This window comes from Acipenser ruthenus, chromosome 45, assembly GCF_902713425.1.
Source record: "Acipenser ruthenus chromosome 45, fAciRut3.2 maternal haplotype, whole genome shotgun sequence".
Lineage (NCBI taxonomy): Eukaryota > Metazoa > Chordata > Actinopteri > Acipenseriformes > Acipenseridae > Acipenser > Acipenser ruthenus.
Window position 1 is genome coordinate 1,557,109 of NC_081233.1, and position 21,798 is coordinate 1,578,906.

Here is a 21,798-nt window from a genome sequence, read left to right on the forward strand (position 1 = left end):
TTTTTGTTATGTAGGCAGCTTCTCTTCATTTTTCTTTTCACTGTGGTTTATATAGTCTTTTAAGGAAGTGTTCCTTGGTCTGAGCCCCAAGCGGGGTATTACTTTAGATTTTCAGTTTTAACACCGTGTGTACAAAGTTATTTTACTCGAGGAACTGGTTAAACAGACCGGTACTTAACAACATGTAAGCGCCGGTTTCCACCGATGGGGGGGATCTTTAAATCCGCGCACCAGTCGGAACTGGAAGGTCCATTGTCTGACTTGCTTGGAGAAAAAGACACGAGAAAACAGAAGGGATAGAGAAAGAGAAAGAGAAAGAGAGCGGTGAGTTACTGGAATTGAATTCACTGCAGCCGCTGGAAACCCCGTGTGTGGTTCGGGGGTGTGTAATGTGTTTATATTATATAGAGGACCGGGTGTTTGATGCGAGACTCGAGCAGACACAGCAGCGCATTCATTATTATTAAAGCTGCTCGCAGACTCTCCGGCGCCGGCACTCTGAACGCTCTTTGAAACAGACTGAGTTCGGATCGGATTTGTATTCATGTTGGGTTAATCAGAGATGAGTATCGGCGTCCTGTCTGTAGTACTGCAGGAGATTTGAATCGCACAGTTTGTACCGCTCTGTGCAGCGCCGTCCCGTTTGTAACGCGGTGCATGAACTGCATTGTGCTAAACTGTCAGGTGTCCTCCTGTACTGTACGTGCATCGGCGTGGTTAATAATAATAATAATAATAATAACAATAACAACACAATGACCGATGCTTTCTATACGATCGCAATGTGCTGTGTGTCAAGTAGGGTTACCAGGTTTCCTCACGGAAAAAAAACCTGGGGCTTCTTTTCCTTCAATTCATTGAAGCTGTAACAACTCCTAAGCTGTTAAAATAACTGTATGTAATAACAAGAGCATAATTTAAAAGTTAAACATCGCGTGTATTTATTGCCGGTCATGACAAGTCATTGTGTTCTTTCTATTGTCACCTGACCAAAACGCGTTAAAAGTACAGAAATACAGATTCGTAAATAATAATAATAATAATAATAATAAATAGATCAGTTTACGAGAATGTTAAGCATGTGGTATAAGACATGCACTTATCTAACCAGCACTGACATTTCTGAGTGACCCGCGTTACTGTCATATATATATATATATATATATATATATATATATATAATGTGTGTGTGTGTATATATAATGTGTGTGTGTATATACAGGGGTGTGCAAGCTAAAAAAAAAAAAAAGTTGTGCAAGGGACAAAATGCTTGAAAAACCACTTTTTCTTAAAAATCGACTTGATCTGCGCAGCACAAAACATAGACAAAAAATACAGCTTGTAGGATTTTGGTTTTATTTAACAGTGGACACAATCGCGCAGTTAGTGGTTAACAGGGGAGGATCTAGCCTTGGAGCTTTTTCCCCTCTCTGTCTCTGCAAGCTGAATCCAGCTCCTGATGTGCAGGTGTTTCAGTGTGTTGCATCACAGATATGAAATCATTGCCACTGTCCCTGCTGCTTTGAGGAATTCTGATTGTTGATGCTCTTTCGGTTTTGTAACTGCTGAACCCCAGATTTGAAGCACTTGTGTGTAACCTGTCAAGTTTCTCTACTTTTTTTTTACTGTTTCTACCAAAGCGCAGCAATATTTCCATTAGTCTGCATCACATTTTGCAATTGTTTTACTTCTGTTATGTACTTATGTGTTCCGTCATCTAACATCTTGTCCCGTGGTGGCTAACTGGAACACTGCCATCCGATTTACAGTCTGTATTTTATTTTAAAATAATAATAAAACATTGTATAGATAATGTCATATGTTTGAAAGTTTCACAAATCGATGGATTGTCCATGTCCAATAAATAACTAATATCACTTCTGTTCAAATCTAGTTAATGTTGGTTGGTCAGTTGGTTTGTTAATGTTGGTTGGTCAGTTGGTTTGTTAATGTTGGTTGGTCAGTTGGTTTGTTAATGTTGGTTTGTTAATGTTGGTTGGTCAGTTGGTTTGTTAATGTTGGTTGGTCAGTTGGTTTGTTAATGTTGGTTGGTCAGTTGGTTTGTTAATGTTGGTTGGTCAGTTGGTCAAAAAAGACATAAAAAGCTGCATTCAAGTTATTCATCCCAGGGACCCTGTGGCACAAGATGGCGCTATTCACTGTGGCATGTCCCTAAACAGCTCTGCTTTTGAGCATCTGATCCACAAACACAAAAAACAGGAGCCTGAGTAAAAAGAGTTAAAGGGCCAGGGTCTCCGGCAGGATATTTAACATTGGACGGACCCTATAGAGTTAATAACCATTTTTGTTTCATGAAATGAAAGATAAAAAGTAAAAGTAATTCAGTCTAAACACACTTGGCAAAATGTAGCCCTTCTAATGTGTGTTCATGGCAAAACCAAAATAATAAAGATTGAAACTACATCAGCCCTCATGCACCAAGAGAGTCCCAAAGAAAGATGTCTCTTCTGGCCCCACACATGCTTGGGACCACCAGAAGTAAGCCAATATTCAGTAGCTCTGCTGGGGTCCTGCTCCTCAAATTCAGAGCCTCAATATTCAATAGCTCTGCTGGGGTCGTACTCCTCAAATTCAGAGCCTCAATATTCAATAGCTCTGCTGGGGTCCTGCTCCTCAAATTCAGAGCCTCAATATTCAGTAGCTCTGCTGGGGTCCTCCTCAAATTCAGAGCTTCAATATTCAATAGCTCTGCTGGGGTCGTACTCCTCAAATTCAGAGCCTCAATATTCAGTAGCTCTGCTGGGGTCCTGCTCCTCAAATTCAGAGCCTCAATATTCAATAGCTCTGCTGGGGTCCTACTCCTCAAATTCAGAGCCTCAATATTAAATAGCTCTTCTGGGGTCCTACTCCTCAAATTCAGAGCCTCAATATTCAATAGCTCTGCTGGGGTCCTGCTCCTCAAATTCAGAGCCTCAATATTCAGTAGCTCTGCTGGGGTCCTGCTCCTCAAATTCAGAGCCTCAATATTCAGTAGCTCTGCTGGGGTCGTACTCCTCAAATTCAGAGCCTCAATATTCAATAGCTCTGCTTGGGTCCTACTCCTCAAATTCAGAGCCTCAATATTCAATAGCTCTGCTGGGGTCCTACTCCTCAAATTCAGAGCCTCAATATTCAGTAGCTCTGCTGGGGTCCTGCTCCTCAAATTCAGAGCCTCAATATTCAGTAGCTCTGCTGGGGTCCTGCTCCTCAAATTCAGAGCCTCAATATTCAGTAGCTCTGCTGGGGTCGTACTCCTCAAATTCAGAGCCTCAATATTCAGTAGCTCTGCTGGGGTCCTACTCCTCAAATTCAGAGCCTCAATATTCAGTAGCTCTGCTGGTGTCCTGCTCCTCAAATTCAGAGCCTCAATATTCAATAGCTCTACTGAGGTCCTACTCCTCAAATTCATAGCCTCAATATTCAGTAACTCTGCTGGGGTCCTACTCCTCAAATTCAGAGCTTCAATATTCAATAGCTCTACTGGGGTCCTACTCCTCAAATTCAGAGCCTCAATATTCAGTAGCTCTGCTGGGGTCGTACTCCTCAAATTCAGAGCCTCAATATTCAGTAGCTCTGCTGGGGTCCTGCTCCTCAAATTCAGAGCCTCAATATTCAGTAGCTCTGCTGGGGTCCTATTCCTCAAATTCAGAGCCTCAATATTCAGTAGCTCTGCTGGGGTCCTCCTCAAATTCAGAGCCTCAATATTCAGTAGCTCTGCTGTGGTCCTACTCCTCAAATTCAGAGCCTCAATATTCAGTAGCTCTGCTGGGGTTCTGCTCCTCAAATTCAGAGCCTCAATATTCAGTAGCTCTGCTGGGATCCTCCTCAAATTCAGAGCCTCAATATTCAATAGCTCTGCTGGGGTCCTACTCCTCAAATTCAGAGCCTCAATATTCAGTAGCTCTGCTGGGGTCCTCCTCAAATTCAGAGCCTCAATATTCAATAGCTCTGCTGGGGTCGTACTCCTCAAATTCAGAGCCTCAATATTCAGTAGCTCTGCTGGGGTCCTGCTCCTCAAATTCAGAGCCTCAATATTCAGTAGCTCTGCTGGGGTCCTCCTCAAATTCAGAGCCTCAATATTCAATAGCTCTGCTGGGGTCGTACTCCTCAAATTCAGAGCCTCAATATTCAGTAGCTCTGCTGGGGTCGTGCTCCTCAAATTCAGAGCCTCAATATTCAGTAGCTCTGCTGGGGTCCTCCTCAAATTCAGAGCCTCAATATTCAATAGTTCTGCTGGGGTCCTACTCCTCAAATTCAGAGCCTCAATATTCAGTAGCTCTGCTGGGGTCCGACTCCTCAAATTCAGAGCCTCAATATTCAGTAGCTCTGCTGGGGTCTGACTCCTCAAATTCAGAGCCTCAATATTCAGTAGCTCTGCTGGGGTCCGACTCCTCAAATTCAGAGCCTCAATATTCAGTAGCTCTGCTGGGGTCCTACTCCTCAAATTCAGAGCCTCAATATTCAGTAGCTCTGCTGGGGTCCTGCTCCTCAAATTCAGGCCTCTCACTCTCAAGAGCATCAAATCTTGTAAAACGACGACACCGTTGTTTGCATCTGTAAATTTAAATCTATAGTGTTTATCATAATATCTGCAGGAAATGCGTTATTTTTCAGAAATTGCACAAATGTGCTCCAATTACTTCGACGCAGGGTGTTTTAAAATGTTAGTAAAATGACAGTACGTAGACATGCAGCTTATTTCAAGTGTCTGATTCATAAGATGCGAAACACTGAAACATGGATTCTTTTTCACTATGCTCTGTCGCTTGCCAGCTGTAAGGTGTGTTTTTACAGTGTGAAATCGATAAATCGGAAGTGAACGTTAATAATCATATTATAGTGGCGCAATAGCTTTCTGTTAAACCTCTAACTGCACTTTAATAACTTTGGCGGGGTTTGTTGGAATTGCCGTACGCGGTGGCGTAAGTGGAACATTCACTAGAATGTTGTGGCAGCAGTGTGGAGTAGTGGTTAGGGCTCTGGACTCTTGACCGGAGGGTTGTGGGTTCAATCCCCAGTGGGGGACACTGCTGTTGTACCCTTGAGCAAGGTACTTTGCCTAGATTGCTCCAGTAAAAACCCAACTGTATAAATGGGGAATTGTATGTAAAAATAATGTGATATCTGTATAATGGGAAATAATGTATAATGTGATATGTTGTAACAATTGTAAGTCGCCCTGGATAAGGGCGTCTGCTAAGAAATAAATAATAATAATAATAATAATTAACGAGGTCTGGATACCTGTTTTTTCGTAAAGATTCCCTTTTCCCCCTTTACCTAACATGTTTTTTTGCTCACCAAATTGAATTTATGCACCAAACTGAGTGAGGTACACGCGGTCTGTGCTGAGGATGGGCCTTTCGAGGGTTTGGTGAAAATATATGAAACATTTCCTGAGTTATAGTAATAAAAATGATAACAGTCCAGCATTTCTTATCTTAAAATTATGTGTCATAGATTAAAAAAACAATGTATATACAATCAACCTTGTTTTACTATTTTGCTAGAGTTACTGAGTCTGCACTCTTTTCATTAACGTGTCTAATACAATGTGGTGAAATGCAGCAGTCATGTATGGAACACCTCCACACAAGTGCTCTAGTTTATAATAAATATAAAAACCATCTTCTCAAAAAGCAAAGAAATTCATTGCAATAAACTATGTTAATGCAGCAATTAGGGTTGAACTCATCGCCACAAAAGCAAGGGAATGTGGCATTAGTGTTTTTAACCCTAACTCTCCATTCCCACCCCACACAAGCAGCCAAAGGAACCAGACAACACAAGTAACTTCAGACTGCCATCATCAGGTAAGAGGTAGAACATGCAGCTCTTTCCAGATGACACAAGACACATCCCTCATCCACTGGTGCTGCAGCAGTGGATATACTAGGGATGGGAAGTTTAAATGTATAAACTCTACAAAGGTGGTTAAACGTTGAATAATATGCTAGATGTATAACCGGTCACGTGACAAATTTCACCAAACGCATACTTTATTTATATATTCATTTTAGTAATTTATCATCATATACAGCAGTCCATCGCGTATCCAACTGCTGTGGTAAGGGTGGAAATTATAAAAGGGAAGGGGTTTGGCAATTGCCTCCAAGTAGTTTTTAGAATTGGTGCAATAGAAAGATTGACACTGGGGCTGGTTTTATTCTCAACACATCTGTTCATGCTGTAGTGGACATGGTTCAGTCCACATGGGGTAAGAAAAGTGTTTTTTTCTGCTGTATTTTAAATAGAATTGCATCTCTAAACAAAGGAACGAGGCAAAAGCACATTTGAAGTTATTTTGAGGAACTGGACAAGAGAACTGTGGTATGTAAATAATTATGCCAAACAAAATTGCCCTACCACAAAAACACAAGTTCAATGCTTCACCATTTGAAATGAAAGCATTCAGAATTACTGTGGATGGAGTTACTGAATGCAGTAAAAAGCAAACATCCAGAATAAACAGAACACGCTGGATGGTGACTGTGATTACGTGAAACACGATTTAAAAAAGATTTTCTTTTTCAATATTCAGAGAATGCAAATGTAAATTAGTTATGTATAGGCTTTAATTTACAGGGTTTGCTCTGCAGTGATAGCTGTGCTCTGGGGTTTGCTCTGCAGTGATAGCTGTGCTCTGGTTTGTGCTGGGCAGTGATAGCTGTGCTCTGGTTTGTGCTGGGCAGTGTTAGCTGTGCTCTGGTTTGTGCTGGGCAGTGTTAGCGGTGCTCTCGGGTTTGTGCTGGGCAGTGATAGCTGTTCTCTAGTTTGTGCTGGGCAGTGATAGCTGTGTTCTGGGGTTTGTGCTGGGCAGTGATAGCTGTGCTCTGGTTTGTGCTGGGCAGTGTTAGCGGTGCTCTCGGGTTTGTGCTGGGCAGTGATAGCTGTGCTCTGGGGTTTGCTGGGCAGTGATAGCTGTGCTCTGGGGTTTGTGCTGGGCAGTGATAGCTGTGCTCTGGGGTTTGTGCTGTGCAGTGATAGCTGTGCTCTGGTTTGTGCTGTGCAGTGATAGCTGTGCTCTGGTTTGTGCTGGGCAGTGATAGCTGTGCTCTGGGGTTTGTGCTGTGCAGTGATAGCTGTGCTCTGGTTTTGTGCTGTGCAGTGATAGCTGTGCTCTGGTTTGTGCTGGGCAGTGATAGCTGTGCTCTGGGGTTTGTGCTGGGCAGTGTTAGCTGTGCTCTGGGGTTTGTGCTGGGCAGTGTTAGCTGTGCTCTGGTATGTGCTGGGCAGTGATAGCTGTGCTCTGGGGTTTGTGCTGTGCAGTGTTAATGGTGCTCTGGGGTTTGTGCTGTGCAGTGTTAGCGGTGCTCTGGGGTTTGTGCTGGACAGTGATAGCTGTGCTCTGGGGTTTGCTGTGCAGTGATAGCTGTGCTCTGTGGTTTGTGCTGGGCAGTGATAGCTGTGCTCTGGTTTGTGCTGGGCAGTGATAGCTGTGCTCTGGGGTTTGTGCTGGGCAGTGATAGCTGTGCTCTGGGGTTTGTGCTGGGCAGTGATAGCTGTGCTCTGGGGTTTGTGCTGGGCAGTGATAGCTGTGCTCTGGGGTTTGTGCTGTGCAGTGATAGCGGTGCTCTGGGGTTTGCTGTGCAGTGATAGCTGTGCTCTGTGGTTTGTGCTGGGCAGTGATAGCTGTGCTCTCGGGTTTGTGCTGGGCAGTGATAGCTGTGCTCTGGGGTTTGTGCTGTGCATTGATAGCTGTGCTCTGGTTTGTGCTGGGCAGTGATAGCTGTGCTCTGGTTTGTGCTGGGCAGTGATAGCTGTGCTCTGGTTTGTGCTGGGCAGTGTTAGCGGTGCTCTCGGGTTTGTGCTGGGCAGTGATAGCGGTGCTCTGGTTTGTGCTGGGCAGTGATAGCTGTGCTCTGGTTTGTGCTGGGCAGTGATAGCTGTGCTCTGGGGTTTGTGCTGGGCAGTGATAGCTGTGCTCTGGGTTTTGCTGGGCAGTGATAGCTGTTCTCTAGTTTGTGCTGGGCAGTGATAGCTGTGCTCTGGGGTTTGTGCTGGGCAGTGATAGCTGTGCTCTGGGGTTTGCTGTGCAGTGATAGCTGTGCTCTGTGGTTTGTGCTGTGCAGTGATAGCTGTGCTCTGGTTTGTGCTGGGCAGTGATAGCTGTGCTCTGGGGTTTGCTGTGCATTGATAGCTGTGCTCTGGGGTTTGCTGGGCAGTGATAGCTGTGCTCTGGGTTTGTGCTGGGCAGTGATAGCTGTGCTCTGGGGTGTGCTGGGCAGTGATAGCTGTGCTCTGGGGTTTGCTGGGCAGTGATAGCTGTGCTCTGGGGTTTGCTGTGCAGTGATAGCTGTGCTCTGGGGTTTGCTGTGCAGTGATAGCTGTGCTCTGGGGTTTGTGCTGGGCAGTGATAGCTGTGCTCTGGGGTTTGTGCTGGGCAGTGATAGCTGTGCTCTGGTTTGTGCTGGGCAGTGATAGCTGTGCTCTGGGGTTTGTGCTGGGCAGTGATAGCTGTGCTCTGGGGTTTGTGCTGGGCAGTGTTAGCTGTGCTCTGGGGTTTGTGCTGGGCAGTGTTAGCTGTGCTCTGGGGTTTGTTCTGGGCAGTGATAGCTGTGTTCTGGGGTTTGCTGGGCAGTGTTAGCGGTGCTCTGGGGTTTGTGCTGGGCAGTGATAGCTGTGCTCTGGGGTTTGTTCTGGGCAGTGATAGCTGTGTTCTGGGGTTTGCTGGGCAGTGTTAGCTGTGCTCTGGGGTTTGTGCTGGGCAGTGATAGCTGTGCTCTGGGGTTTGTGCTGGGCAGTGATAGCTGTGCTCTGGGGTTTGCTGGGCAGTGTTAGCTGTGCTCTGGGGTTTGTGCTGTGCAGTGTTAGCGGTGCTCTGGGGTTTGTGCTGGGCAGTGTTAGTGGTGCTCTGGGTTTGTGCTGGGCAGTGTTAGCTGTGCTCTGGGGTTTGTGCTGGGCAGTGTTAGCTGTGCTCTGGGGTTTGTGCTGGGCAGTGATAGCGGTGCTCTGGGGTTTGTGCTGGGCAGTGATAGCTGTGCTCTGGGGTTTGCTGTGCAGTGTTAGCGGTGCTCTGGGGTTTGCTGTGCAGTGTTAGCGGTGCTCTGGGGTTTGTGCTGGGCAGTGATAGCTGTGCTCTGGGGTTTGCTGTGCAGTGATAGCTGTGCTCTGGGGTTTGTGCTGGGCAGTGATAGCTGTGCTCTGGGGTTTGCTGTGCAGTGATAGCTGTGCTCTGGGGTTTGCTGTGCATTGATAGCTGTGCTCTGGGGTTTGCTGTGCAGTGATAGCTGTGCTCTGGGGTTTGCTGTGCAGTGATAGCTGTGCTCTGGGGTTTGCTGTGCAGTGATAGCTGTGCTCTGGGGTTTGCTGTGCAGTGATAGCTGTGCTCTGGGTTTGTGCTGGGCAGTGATAGCTGTGCTCTGGGGTTTGCTATGCAGTGATAGCTGTGCTCTGGGGTTTGTGCTGGGCAGTGATAGCGGTGCTCTGGGGTTTGCTGTGCAGTGATAGCTGTGCTCTGGGGTTTGTGCTATGCAGTGATAGCTGTGCTCTGGGGTTTGCTGTGCATTGATAGCTGTGTTCTGGGGTTTGCTGTGCAGTGATAGCTGTGCTCTGGGGTTTGCTGTGCAGTGATAGCTGTGCTCTGGGGTTTGCTGTGCAGTGATAGCTGTGCTCTGGGTTTGTGCTGGGCAGTGATAGCTGTGCTCTGGGGTTTGCTGTGCAGTGATAGCTGTGCTCTGGGGTTTGTGCTGGGCAGTGATAGCGGTGCTCTGGGGTTTGCTGTGCAGTGATAGCTGTGCTCTGGGGTTTGTGCTATGCAGTGATAGCTGTGCTCTGGGGTTTGCTGTGCAGTGATAGCTGTGCTCTGGGGTTTGCTGTGCAGTGATAGCTGTGCTCTGGGGTTTGCTGTGCAGTGATAGCTGTGCTCTGGTTTGTGCTGGGCAGTGATAGCTGTGCTCTGGGGTTTGTGCTGTGCAGTGTTAGCGGTGCTCTGGGGTTTGTGCTGGGCAGTGTTAGCTGTGCTCTGGGGTTTGTGCTGGGCAGCGCTAGCTGTGCTCTTTGGTTTGTGCTGGGCAGTGATAGCTGTGCTCTGGGGTTTGTGCTGGGCAGTGATAGCTGTGCTCTGGGGTTTGTGCTGGGCAGTGTTAGCTGTGCTCTGGGGTTTGTGCTGGGCAGTGTTAGCTGTGCTCTGGGGTTTGTGCTGGGCAGTGATAGCGGTGCTCTGGGGTTTGTGCTGGGCAGTGATAGCTGTGCTCTGGGATTTGTGCTGGGCAGTGATAGCTGTGTTCTGGGGTTTGCTGGGCAGTGTTAGCGGTGCTCTGGGGTTTGTGCTGGGCAGTGTTAGCTGTGCTCTGGGGTTTGTGCTGGGCAGTGTTAGCTGTGCTCTGGGGTTTGTGCTGGGCAGTGATAGCTGTGCTCTGGGGTTTGCTGTGCAGTGTTAGCGGTGCTCTGGGGTTTGTGCTGTGCAGTGTTAGCTGTGCTCTGGGGTTTGTGCTGGGCAGTGATAGCTGTGCTCTGGGGTTTGCTGTGCAGTGTTAGCGGTGCTCTGGGGTTTGTGCTGTGCAGTGTTAGCTGTGCTCTGGGGTTTGTGCTGGGCAGTGATAGCTGTGCTCTGGGGTTTGTGCTGGGCAGTGATAGCTGTGCTCTGGGGTTTGCTGTGCAGTGTTAGCTGTGCTCTGGGTTTTGTGCTGTGCAGTGTTAGCGGTGCTCTGGGGTTTGTGCTGTGCAGTGATAGCTGTGCTCTGGGGTTTGTGCTGGGCAGTGATAGCTGTGCTCTGGGGTTTGCTGTGCAGTGATAGCTGTGCTCTGGGGTTTGTGCTGGGCAGTGATAGCTGTGCTCTGGGGTTTGTGCTGGGCAGTGTTAGTGGTGCTCTGGGGTTTGTGCTGGGCAGTGATAGCGGTGCTCTGGGGTTTGTGCTGGACAGTGTTAGCTGTGCTCTGGGGTTTGTGCTGGGCAGCGCTAACTGTGCTCTTTGGTTTGTGCTGGGCAGTGATAGCTGTGATCTGGGGTTTGTGCTGGGCAGTGATAGCTGTGCTCTGGGGTTTGTGCTGGGCAGTGTTAGCTGTGCTCTGGGGTTTGTGCTGGGCAGTGATAGCTGTGCTCTGGTTTGTGCTGGGCAGTGATAGCGGTGCTCTGGGGTTTGTGCTGGGCAGTGATAGCTGTGCTCTGGGGTTTGTGCTGGGCAGTGATAGCTGTGTTCTGGGGTTTGCTGTGCAGTGTTAGCGGTGCTCTGGGGTTTGCTGTGCAGTGTTAGCGGTGCTCTGGGGTTTGTGCTGGGCAGTGATAGCTGTGCTCTGGGGTTTGCTGTGCAGTGATAGCTGTGCTCTGGGGTTTGTGCTGGGCAGTGATAGCTGTGCTCTGGGGTTTGCTGTGCAGTGATAGCTGTGCTCTGGGGTTTGCTGTGCATTGATAGCTGTGCTCTGTGGTTTGTGCTGTGCAGTGATAGCTGTGCTCTGGTTTGTGCTGGGCAGTGATAGCTGTGCTCTGGGGTTTGCTGTGCATTGATAGCTGTGCTCTGGGGTTTGCTGGGCAGTGATAGCTGTGCTCTGGGTTTGTGCTGGGCAGTGATAGCTGTGTTCTGGGGTTTGTGCTGGGCAGTGATAGCGGTGCTCTGGGGTTTGCTGTGCAGTGATAGCTGTGCTCTGGGGTTTGTGCTATGCAGTGATAGCTGTGCTCTGGGGTTTGCTGTGCAGTGATAGCTGTGCTCTGGGGTTTGCTGTGCAGTGATAGCTGTGCTCTGGGGTTTGCTGTGCAGTGATAGCTGTGCTCTGGTTTGTGCTGGGCAGTGATAGCTGTGCTCTGGGGTTTGTGCTGTGCAGTGTTAGCGGTGCTCTGGGGTTTGTGCTGGGCAGTGATAGCTGTGCTCTGGGGTTTGTGCTGGGCAGTGATAGCTGTGCTCTGGGGTTTGTGCTGGGCAGTGTTAGCTGTGCTCTGGGGTTTGTGCTGGGCAGTGTTAGCTGTGCTCTGGGGTTTGTGCTGGGCAGTGATAGCGGTGCTCTGGGGTTTGTGCTGGGCAGTGATAGCTGTGCTCTGGGGTTTGTGCTGGGCAGTGATAGCTGTGTTCTGGGGTTTGCTGGGCAGTGTTAGCGGTGCTCTGGGGTTTGTGCTGGGCAGTGTTAGCTGTGCTCTGGGGTTTGTGCTGGGCAGTGTTAGCTGTGCTCTGGGGTTTGTGCTGGGCAGTGATAGCTGTGCTCTGGGGTTTGTGCTGGGCAGTGATAGCTGTGCTCTGGGGTTTGCTGTGCAGTGTTAGCTGTGCTCTGGGGTTTGTGCTGTGCAGTGTTAGCGGTGCTCTGGGGTTTGTGCTGGGCAGCGATAGCTGTGCTCTGGGGTTTGTGCTGGGCAGCGCTAGCTGTGCTCTTTGGTTTGTGCTGGGCAGCGCTAGCTGTGCTCTTTGGTTTGTGCTGGGCAGTGATAGCTGTGCTCTGGGGTTTGTGCTGGGCAGTGATAGCTGTGCTCTAGGGTTTGTGCTGGGCAGTGATAGCTGTGCTCTGGGGTTTGCTGTGCAGTGTTAGCTTTGCTCTGGGGTTTGTGCTGTGCAGTGTTAGCGGTGCTCTGGGGTTTGTGCTGGGCAGTGTTAGTGGTGCTCTGGGTTTGTGCTGGGCAGTGTTAGCTGTGCTCTGGGGTTTGTGCTGGGCAGTGTCAGCTGTGCTCTGGGGTTTGTGCTGGGCAGTGATAGCTGTGCTCTGGGGTATGTGCTGGGCAATGATAGCTGTGCTCTGGGGTTTGTGCTGGGCAGTGATAGCTGTGTTCTGGGGTTTGCTGTGCAGTGTTAGCGGTGCTCTGGGGTTTGCTGTGCAGTGTTAGCTGTGCTCTGGGGTTTGTGCTGGGCAGTGATAGCTGTGCTCTGGGGTTTGTGCTGGGCAGTTATAGCTGTGCTCTGGGGTTTGTGCTGGGCAGTGATAGCTGTGCTCTGGGGTTTGCTGTGCAGTGATAGCTGTGCTCTGGTTTGTGCTGGGCAGTGATAGCTGTGCTCTGGGGTTTGTGCTGTGCAGTGATAGCTGTGCTCTGTGGTTTGTGCTGGGCAGTGATACCTGTGCTCTGGGGTTTGTGCTGTGCAGTGATAGCTGTGCTCTGTGGTTTGTGCTGGGCAGTGATAGCTGTGCTCTGGGGTTTGTGCTGGGCAGTGATAGTTGTGCTCTGGGGTTTGTGCTGTGCATTGATAGCTGTTCTCTGGGGTTTGTGCTGGGCAGTGTTAGCGGTGCTCTGGGTTTGTGCAGTGCAGTGATAGCTGTGCTCTGGGGTTTGTGCTGGGCAGCAATAGCTGTGCTCTGGTTTGTGCTGGGCAGTGATAGCTGTGCTCTGTGGTTTGTGCTGGGCAGTGTTAGCGGTGCTCTGGGGTTTGTGCTGGGCAGTGTTAGCGGTGCTCTGGGGTTTGTGCTGGGCAGTGTTAGCGGTGCTCTGGGGTTTGTGCTGGGCAGTGATAGCTGTGCTCTGGGGTTTGTGCTGGGCAGTGTTAGCGGTGCTCTGGGGTTTGTGCTGGGCAGTGTTAGCGGTGCTCTGGGGTTTGTGCTGGGCAGTGTTAGCGGTGCTCTGGTTTGTGCTGGGCAGTGATAGCTGTGCTCTGGGGTTTGCTGTGCACTGTTAGCTGTGCTCTGGGGTTTGTGCTGGGCAGTGATAGCTGTGCTCTGTGGTTTGTGCTGGGCAGTGATAGCTGTGCTCTGGGGTTTGTGCTGGGCAGTGTTAGTGGTGCTCTGGGGTTTGTGCTGGGCAGTGATAGCTGTGCTCTGGGGTTTGTGCTGTGCAGTAATAGCTGTGCTCTGGGGTTTGTGCTGGGCAGTGATAGCTGTGCTCTGGGGTTTGTGCTGGGCAGTGTTAGTGGTGCTCTGGGGTTTGTGCTGGGCAGTGATAGCTGTGCTCTGGGGTTTGTGCTGGGCAGTGATAGCTGTGCTCTGGGGTTTGTGCTGGGCAGTGATAGCTGTGCTCTGGGGTGTGCTGGGCAGTGATAGCTGTGCTCTGGGGTGTGCTGGGCAGTGATAGCTGTGCTCTGGGGTTTGCTGGGCAGTGTTAGCTGTGCTCTGGGGTTTGTGCTGGGCAGTGATAGCTGTGCTCTGGGGTTTGTGCTGGGCAGTGATAGCTGTGCTCTGGGGTTTGCTGTGCACTGTTAGCTGTGCTCTGGGGTTTGTGCTGGGCAGTGATAGCTGTGCTCTGTGGTTTGTGCTGGGCAGTGATAGCTGTGCTCTGGGGTTTGTGCTGGGCAGTGTTAGTGGTGCTCTGGGGTTTGTGCTGGGCAGTGATAGCTGTGCTCTGGGGTTTGTGCTGTGCAGTAATAGCTGTGCTCTGGGGTTTGTGCTGGGCAGTGATAGCTGTGCTCTGGGGTTTGTGCTGGGCAGTGTTAGTGGTGCTCTGGGGTTTGTGCTGGGCAGTGATAGCTGTGCTCTGGGGTTTGTGCTGGGCAGTGATAGCTGTGCTCTGGGGTTTGTGCTGGGCAGTGATAGCTGTGCTCTGGGGTTTGTGCTGGGTAGTGATAGCTGTGCTCTGGGGTGTGCTGGGCAGTGATAGCTGTGCTCTGGTTTGTGCTGGGCAGTGATAGCTGTGCTCTGGGGTTTGCTGGGCAGTGTTAGCTGTGCTCTGGGGTTTGTGCTGGGCAGTGATAGCTGTGCTCTGGGGTTTGTGCTGGGCAGTGATAGCTGTGCTCTGGGGTTTGCTGTGCAGTGTTAGCTGTGCTCTGGGGTTTGTGCTGTGCAGTGTTAGCGGTGCTCTGGGGTTTGTGCTGGGCAGTGATAGCTGTGCTGTGGTTTGTGCTGTGCAGTGATAGCTGTGCTCTGGGGTTTGCTGTGCAGTGATAGCTGTGCTCTGGGGTTTGTGCTGTGCAGTGTTAGCTGTGCTCTGGGGTTTGTGCTGGGCAGTGTTAGTGGTGCTCTGGGTTTGTGCTGGGCAGTGATAGCTGTGCTCTGGGGTTTGTTCTGTGCATTGATAGCTGTGCTCTGGGGTTTGCTGTGCAGTGATAGCTGTGCTCTGGGGTTTGTGCTGGGCAGTGATAGCTGTGCTCTGGGGTTTGTGCTGGGCAGTGTTAGTGGTGCTCTGGGGTTTGTGCTGGGCAGTGATAGCTGTGCTCTGGGGTTTGTGCTGGGCAGTGATAGCTGTGCTCTGGTTTGTGCTGGGCAGTGATAGCTGTGCTCTGGGGTTTGTGCTGGGCAGTGATAGCTGTGCTCTGGGGTTTGTGCTGGGCAGTGATAGCTGTGCTCTGGGGTTTGTGCTGGGCAGTGATAGCTGTGCTCTGGGGTGTGCTGGGCAGTGATAGCTGTGCTCTGGGGTTTGTGCTGGGCAGTGATAGCTGTGCTCTGGGGTTTGTGCTGGGCAGTGATAGCTGTGCTCTGGGGTTTGTGCTGGGCAGTGATAGCTGTGCTCTGGGGTTTGTGCTGGGCAGTGATAGCTGTGCTCTGGGGTGTGCTGGGCAGTGATAGCTGTGCTCTGGGGTTTGTGCTGTGCAGTGATAGCTGTGTTCTGGGGTTTGCTGGGCAGTGATAGCTGTGCTCTGGTTTGTGCTGGGCAGTGTTAGCGGTGCTCTGGGGTTTGTGCTGGGCAGTGATAGCTGTGCTCTGGTTTGTGTGTGCAGTGTTAGCGGTGCTCTGGGGTTTGTGCTGTGCAGTGATAGCTGTGCTCTGGGGTTTGCTGTGCAGTGATAGCTGTGCTCTGGTTTGTGCTGGGCAGTGTTAGCGGTGCTCTGGGGTTTGTGCTGTGCAGTGATAGCTGTGCTCTGGTTTGTGCTGGGCAGTGATAGCTGTGCTCTGGGGTTTGCTGTGCAGTGATAGCTGTGCTCTGGTTTGTGCTGGGCAGTGTTAGCGGTGCTCTGGGGTTTGTGCTGGGCAGTGATAGCTGTGCTCTGGTTTGTGCTGGGCATTGATAGCTGTGCTCTGGGTTTTGCTGTGCAGTGATAGCTGTGCTCTGGTTTGTGCTGGGCAGTGATAGCTGTGCTCTGGTTTGTGCTGGGCAGTGATAGCTGTGCTCTGGGGTTTGTGCTGGGCAGTGATAGCTGTGCTCTGGGGTTTGCTGTGCAGTGATAGCTGTGCTCTGTGGTTTGTGCTGTGCAGTGATAGCTGTGCTCTGGTTTGTGCTGGGCAGTGATAGCTGTGCTCTGGGGTTTGCTGTGCATTGATAGCTGTGCTCTGGGGTTTGCTGGGCAGTGATAGTTGTGCTCTGGGTTTGTGCTGGGCAGTGATAGCTGTGCTCTGGGGTGTGCTGGGCAGTGATAGCTGTGCTCTGGGGTTTGCTGTGCAGTGATAGCTGTTCTCTGGGGTTTGCTGTGCAGTGATAGCTGTGCTCTGGGGTTTGCTGTGCAGTGATAGCTGTGCTCTGGGGTTTGTGCTGGGCAGTGATAGCTGTGCTCTGGTTTGTGCTGGGCAGTGATAGCTGTGCTCTGGGGTTTGTGCTGTGCAGTGATAGCTGTGCTCTGGGGTTTGTGCTGTGCAGTGATAGCTGTGCTCTGGGGTTTGCTGTGCAGTGATAGCTGTGCTCTGGGGTTTGTGCTGGGCAGTGATAGCTGTGCTCTGGTTTGTGCTGGGCAGTGATAGCTGTGCTCTGGGGTTTGTGCTGGGCAGTGATAGCTGTGCTCTGGGGTTTGTGCTGGGCAGTGATAGCTGTGCTCTGGGGTTTGCTGTGCAGTGATAGCTGTGCTCTGGGGTTTGTGCTGGGCAGTGATAGCTGTGCTCTGGTTTGTGCTGGGCAGTGATAGCTGTGCTCTGGGGTTTGTGCTGGGCAGTGATAGCTGTGCTCTGGGGTTTGTGCTGGGCAGTGATAGCTGTGCTCTGGGGTTTGCTGTGCACTGTTAGCTGTGCTCTGGGGTTTGCTGTGCAGTGATAGCTGTGCTCTGGGGTTTGCTGTGCAGTGTTAGCTGTGCTCTGGGGTTTGTGCTGTGCAGTGTTAGCGGTGCTCTGGGGTTTGTGCTGGGCAGTGATAGCTGTGCTGTGGTTTGTGCTGTGCAGTGATAGCTGTGCTCTGGGGTTTGCTGTGCAGTGATAGCTGTGCTCTGGGGTTTGTGCTGTGCAGTGTTAGCTGTGCTCTGGGGTTTGTGCTGGGCAGTGTTAGTGGTGCTCTGGGTTTGTGCTGGGCAGTGATAGCTGTGCTCTGGGGTTTGTTCTGTGCATTGATAGCTGTGCTCTGGGGTTTGCTGTGCAGTGATAGCTGTGCTCTGGGGTTTGTGCTGGGCAGTGATAGCTGTGCTCTGGGGTTTGTGCTGGGCAGTGTTAGTGGTGCTCTGGGGTTTGTGCTGGGCAGTGATAGCTGTGCTCTGGGGTTTGTGCTGGGCAGTGATAGCTGTGCTCTGGGGTTTGTGCTGGGCAGTGATAGCTGTGCTCTGGGGTTTGTGCTGGGCAGTGATAGCTGTGCTCTGGGGTTTGTGCTGGGCAGTGATAGCTGTGCTCTGGGGTGTGCTGGGCAGTGATAGCTGTGCTCTGGGGTTTGTGCTGGGCAGTGATAGCTGTGCTCTGGGGTTTGTGCTGGGCAGTGATAGCTGTGCTCTGGGGTTTGTGCTGGGCAGTGATAGCTGTGCTCTGGGGTTTGTGCTGGGCAGTGATAGCTGTGCTCTGGGGTGTGCTGGGCAGTGATAGCTGTGCTCTGGGGTTTGTGCTGTGCAGTGATAGCTGTGTTCTGGGGTTTGCTGGGCAGTGATAGCTGTGCTCTGGTTTGTGCTGGGCAGTGATAGCTGTGTTCTGGGGTTTGTGCTGTGCAGTGATAGCGGTGCTCTCGGGTTTGCTGGGCAGTGATAGCTGTGCTCTGGTTTGTGCTGGGCAGTGTTAGCGGTGCTCTGGGGTTTGTGCTGGGCAGTGATAGCTGTGCTCTGGTTTGTGTGTGCAGTGTTAGCGGTGCTCTGGGGTTTGTGCTGTGCAGTGATAGCTGTGCTCTGGGGTTTGCTGTGCAGTGATAGCTGTGCTCTGGTTTGTGCTGGGCAGTGTTAGCGGTGCTCTGGGGTTTGTGCTGTGCAGTGATAGCTGTGCTCTGGTTTGTGCTGGGCAGTGATAGCTGTGCTCTGGGGTTTGCTGTGCAGTGATAGCTGTGCTCTGGTTTGTGCTGGGCAGTGTTAGCGGTGCTCTGGGGTTTGTGCTGGGCAGTGATAGCTGTGCTCTGGTTTGTGCTGGGCAGTGATAGCTGTGCTCTGGGTTTTGCTGTGCAGTGATAGCTGTGCTCTGGTTTGTGCTGGGCAGTGATAGCTGTGCTCTGGTTTGTGCTGGGCAGTGATAGCTGTGCTCTGGTTTGTGCTGGGCAGTGATAGCTGTGCTCTGGTTTGTGCTGGGCAGTGTTAGCTGTGCTCTGGGGTTTGCTGTGCAGTGATAGCTGTGCTCTGGTTTGTGCTGGGCAGTGTTAGCGGTGCTCTGGGGTTTGTGCTGTGCAGTGCCACCCTGCTGTCCTGCTGTCCTCCTTTAACAACATGTAAGTAAACTGGCCTTTATATTTTACTTTTCACAGGTATTATATAAAGACTAACATATTATACATGTGCACTTAACCCTTTAAGGACTTCATTTTTTTGACTTACTGGGACACCATGCTGCCGTGCAAGTTGGAAACGCATATCATTGCATTAGGGAGCGATTGGATTTCACTCTCTGATAGCTTATTTTTTTGCTGGGCAAACGCATTTATGTTTTAAACGGGGGGTCAAATGATAAGAATCTTTGAATCTGATCGAACCTAAGCCAATTCAGGTCCAAGTTGTAAGTGTAAACACCGATAAGAGAACAGATCATAATAATTAATTTCATTTTCTGTTTTCAGGACTGCCTTATCCTGGTGAAAGCAAAGTTAGAAAGATGGAGTCTGTTTACATTAAACAGGAGGAGGTTCTGGAATTGGTACCTGTCCGCATTAAACAGGAGATGCCTGAACTGGAGCCTGTCCACATTAAAGAAGAGGAGACTAAACTGGAGCCTGTCCACATTAAAGAGACTGAACTGGAGCCTGTCCACATGAAAGAAGAGACTGAACTGGAGCCTGTGCACATTAAAGAAGAGACTGAACTGGAGCCTGTCCACATTAAAGAAGAGACTGAACTGGAGCCTGTCCACATTAAAGAGGAAGAGACTGAACTGGAGCCTGTCCACATTAAACAAGAAGAGACTGAACTGGGGCCTATCCACATTAAAGAAGAGACTGAACTGGAGCCTGTCCACATTAAACAAGAGGAGACTGAACTGGAGCCTGTCCACATTAAAGAAGAGACTGAACTGGAACCTGTCCACATGAAAGAGGAAGAGACTGAATTGCAGCCTTTCTACATTGAACAGTCTGTTGATTTGTTGTGTAAGGATTCAGAAAACATATCCCGGCCAAAAATATCACATCATTGTTCTGAATGTTGGAAGAGCTTCAGTCGATTAGGAAACCTAAAAACACACCAGCAAATTCACACTGGAGAGGCGCTGCATCCCTGTCCTAAATATGGGAAGAGCTTCATTCAGTTAGGAAACCTAAAAAGACACCAGCGAACTCACACTGGAGAGAAGCCATATCGCTGTTCTGACTGCGGGGAGAGTTTCAGTGTGTTAGGAAGCCTAAAAAGACACCAGCGAATTCACACTGGAGAGAAGCCGTATCACTGTACTGAATGTTGGAAGAGCTTCAGTCAATTAGGTCACCTAAAAACACACCAGCGAACTCACACTGGAGAGAAGCCGTATCACTGTTTTGAATGTGGGGACAGCTTCAGTCGGTTAGGAAACCTAAAAAGACACCAACGAATTCATACTGGAGAGAAGCCATATCACTGTTCTGAATGTGGAAAGAACTTTAGTTGCTTAAAAAGCCTACAACTACACCAACGAATTCACACTGGAGAGAAGCCATATTACTGTAATGAATGTGGGAAAAGCTTCACTGAATCAGGACAACTAAAAACACACCAACGAATTCACACTGGAGAGAAGCCGTATCACTGTACTGAATGTGGGAAAAGCTTCATTGAATCCGGAACCCTAAAAACACACCAGCGAATTCACACTGGAGAGAAGCCATATCGCTGTACCGAATGTGGGAAGAGCTTCAGACAGTCAAGCACCCTAAAAAGACACCTGCAAATTCACACTGGAGCCAGCCTCCCTCCCTCCCAGTCCCTCACCTCTCCACCCTACATGTTTGAGTGTGTGGAGAGCTGACTAATTCATTCTCTCTCTCTCTCACCCTGCAGTAAATGAAGGGGGTCCCCAGGAGTGAGAGCTAGCTTGAATCCACAGACACAGAGAAGGGGATCATGTCAAACTGAAGAGACAGATCCATTCTTTCAGAGTGAACTGGAGAGCCCTGGGATTCAGCTCCACTCCTGCCCCTGAATTGGAAATGAATCTCACTCATCATGCTGTGAGGATTTATGACAGTTACAGGGTCATTCTACTTAGAAGGGAGACATTGGAAATATATGCCAAGCTTTTTCTCTGAACACTATATATGTTTGATGCAACACATTAAGCTGCCAGTAGCATATATAAAGCTCTATATATCATTAATTTTTCTTTTGTATCTTGACTTTTCGTAGTTTTTTTGTGACTTTGTAGACCTAGCCGTGATGTATTAAAGTAATTTTCATTCCCGTAACTTCGTTTAATCCTTTCTGTGGTAGTTTAATTATGAATGTTTGTTTCAAACTACTTTTGTATACAAATGCTTACCCTTCATGTATTATCATTTTCTTTCCTGATTTAAGACTTCGGATTGTGCCTGTTATTTTACGCATGCCTCCCACTGGTGTAGATTCAACTCGTTGTTCATATGTATGTGAAACTTCCTGTTTAAGAGCTTCAGGGCTTTGAGTTACTTTTAAAATAAAGCACCTTAAAATATAAAAGAAAGCAAAAAATGTGTTAATAGTATGTTAAATAACAATGGCAAGAAATACATTTGGTTTTCCTTTTAGATCTTAAGGTGATTTATTAATGAAGAGAAGCATGTAAACAGATCATTGCAGAGTTCTTTAATTAAACACAAACAGAAATCTTTTCTTCTCAGTAATTAATGTAGTGCACAGACAACTGAAATATGCTAAAAGTATTTACTTGCGTAGCCTACTGTATACACTGTACTTTCCTTTTACACAACCAAAATTATTATTATTATTATTATTATTTATTAGCAGACACCCTTATCCAGGGCGACTTACAATCGTAAGCAAATACATTTCAAGTGTTACAATACAAGTAATACAATAAGAGCAAGAAATACAATAACTTTTGTTCAAGTGTGACAAACCACAATTCAATAATACAGCAGATAATAGTGATAGTTACATCAGGATATGATTAAATAGTGATAGTTACATCAGGATGTGATTAAATACAAAGTACTACAGGTTAAAAACTTGGCAGATTACAGTATTCTGAAGTACAGGATTAAATGCAGTAAAATAGAGAGGTGTTGAGGAGGGAGGAGATGAAGAGAGCAGGAGCAGCAGCTTGAAAGAGGTGAGTGGGGAGGGGGTCCAAGGCACACGTGGTGGGTTTGTGACCCTGGAGCAGGGAGGAGAGGTCAGAGTCCGAGAGGGGCAAGAAGGTGGAGAAGGAGGGCGAGTCAGTAGGGGTTGCAGTGGGTGTAGGGGTTGGAGCAGGAGGGGGTGCGGGGGAGGGAGAGGTGTTAAAGAGTTTGCGGATATCTGAGATTTTCTGAGAAGAAGGAGGCAAAGTCATCAGGGGAGATAGAGGAGGAGGGAGGGGGGAGGGAGGAGGAGGGGGGAGGAGAAGGTAGAGAATAGTTTACGTGGGTTGTTAGTGGAGGCTTGGATTACAGATTGGAAATATACGTAGACAAACAAAAAGTGATGATATTCTTAAATTAACATGCTTTTTGGGATATTAACTTCTTAAGTGTGTTCATAGAATTATGTTTTCGCTTATGCGTTGTAACGAATGCATGTGTGCTGCTGGCTGGGTTTACTT

The 21,798-nt window shown here is 49.2% G+C and overlaps 1 protein-coding gene across 2 annotated transcripts; it reads left to right on the forward strand.

The window, feature by feature from the left end:
* Window positions 1-216: 216 nt before the first annotated feature.
* On the forward strand, window positions 217-21,413 carry LOC131720904 (zinc finger protein 664-like). Of its 2 annotated transcripts, none has more exons than XM_059013338.1 (2): window positions 217-324; window positions 18,653-21,412. In XM_059013338.1, exon 2 carries the CDS (start codon window positions 18,688-18,690, stop codon window positions 20,026-20,028), a length of 1,341 nt encoding a protein of 446 aa, XP_058869321.1. In that variant the 5' UTR covers window positions 217-324; window positions 18,653-18,687; the 3' UTR covers window positions 20,029-21,412. The 2 variants fall into 2 exon arrangements, with proteins under 2 accessions (XP_058869321.1, XP_058869322.1); XM_059013339.1 differs by lacking the exon at window positions 217-324 and adding an exon at window positions 6,248-6,330 and having other exon boundaries at window positions 18,653-21,413.
* The last annotated feature ends 385 nt before the right edge of the window (window positions 21,414-21,798 follow it).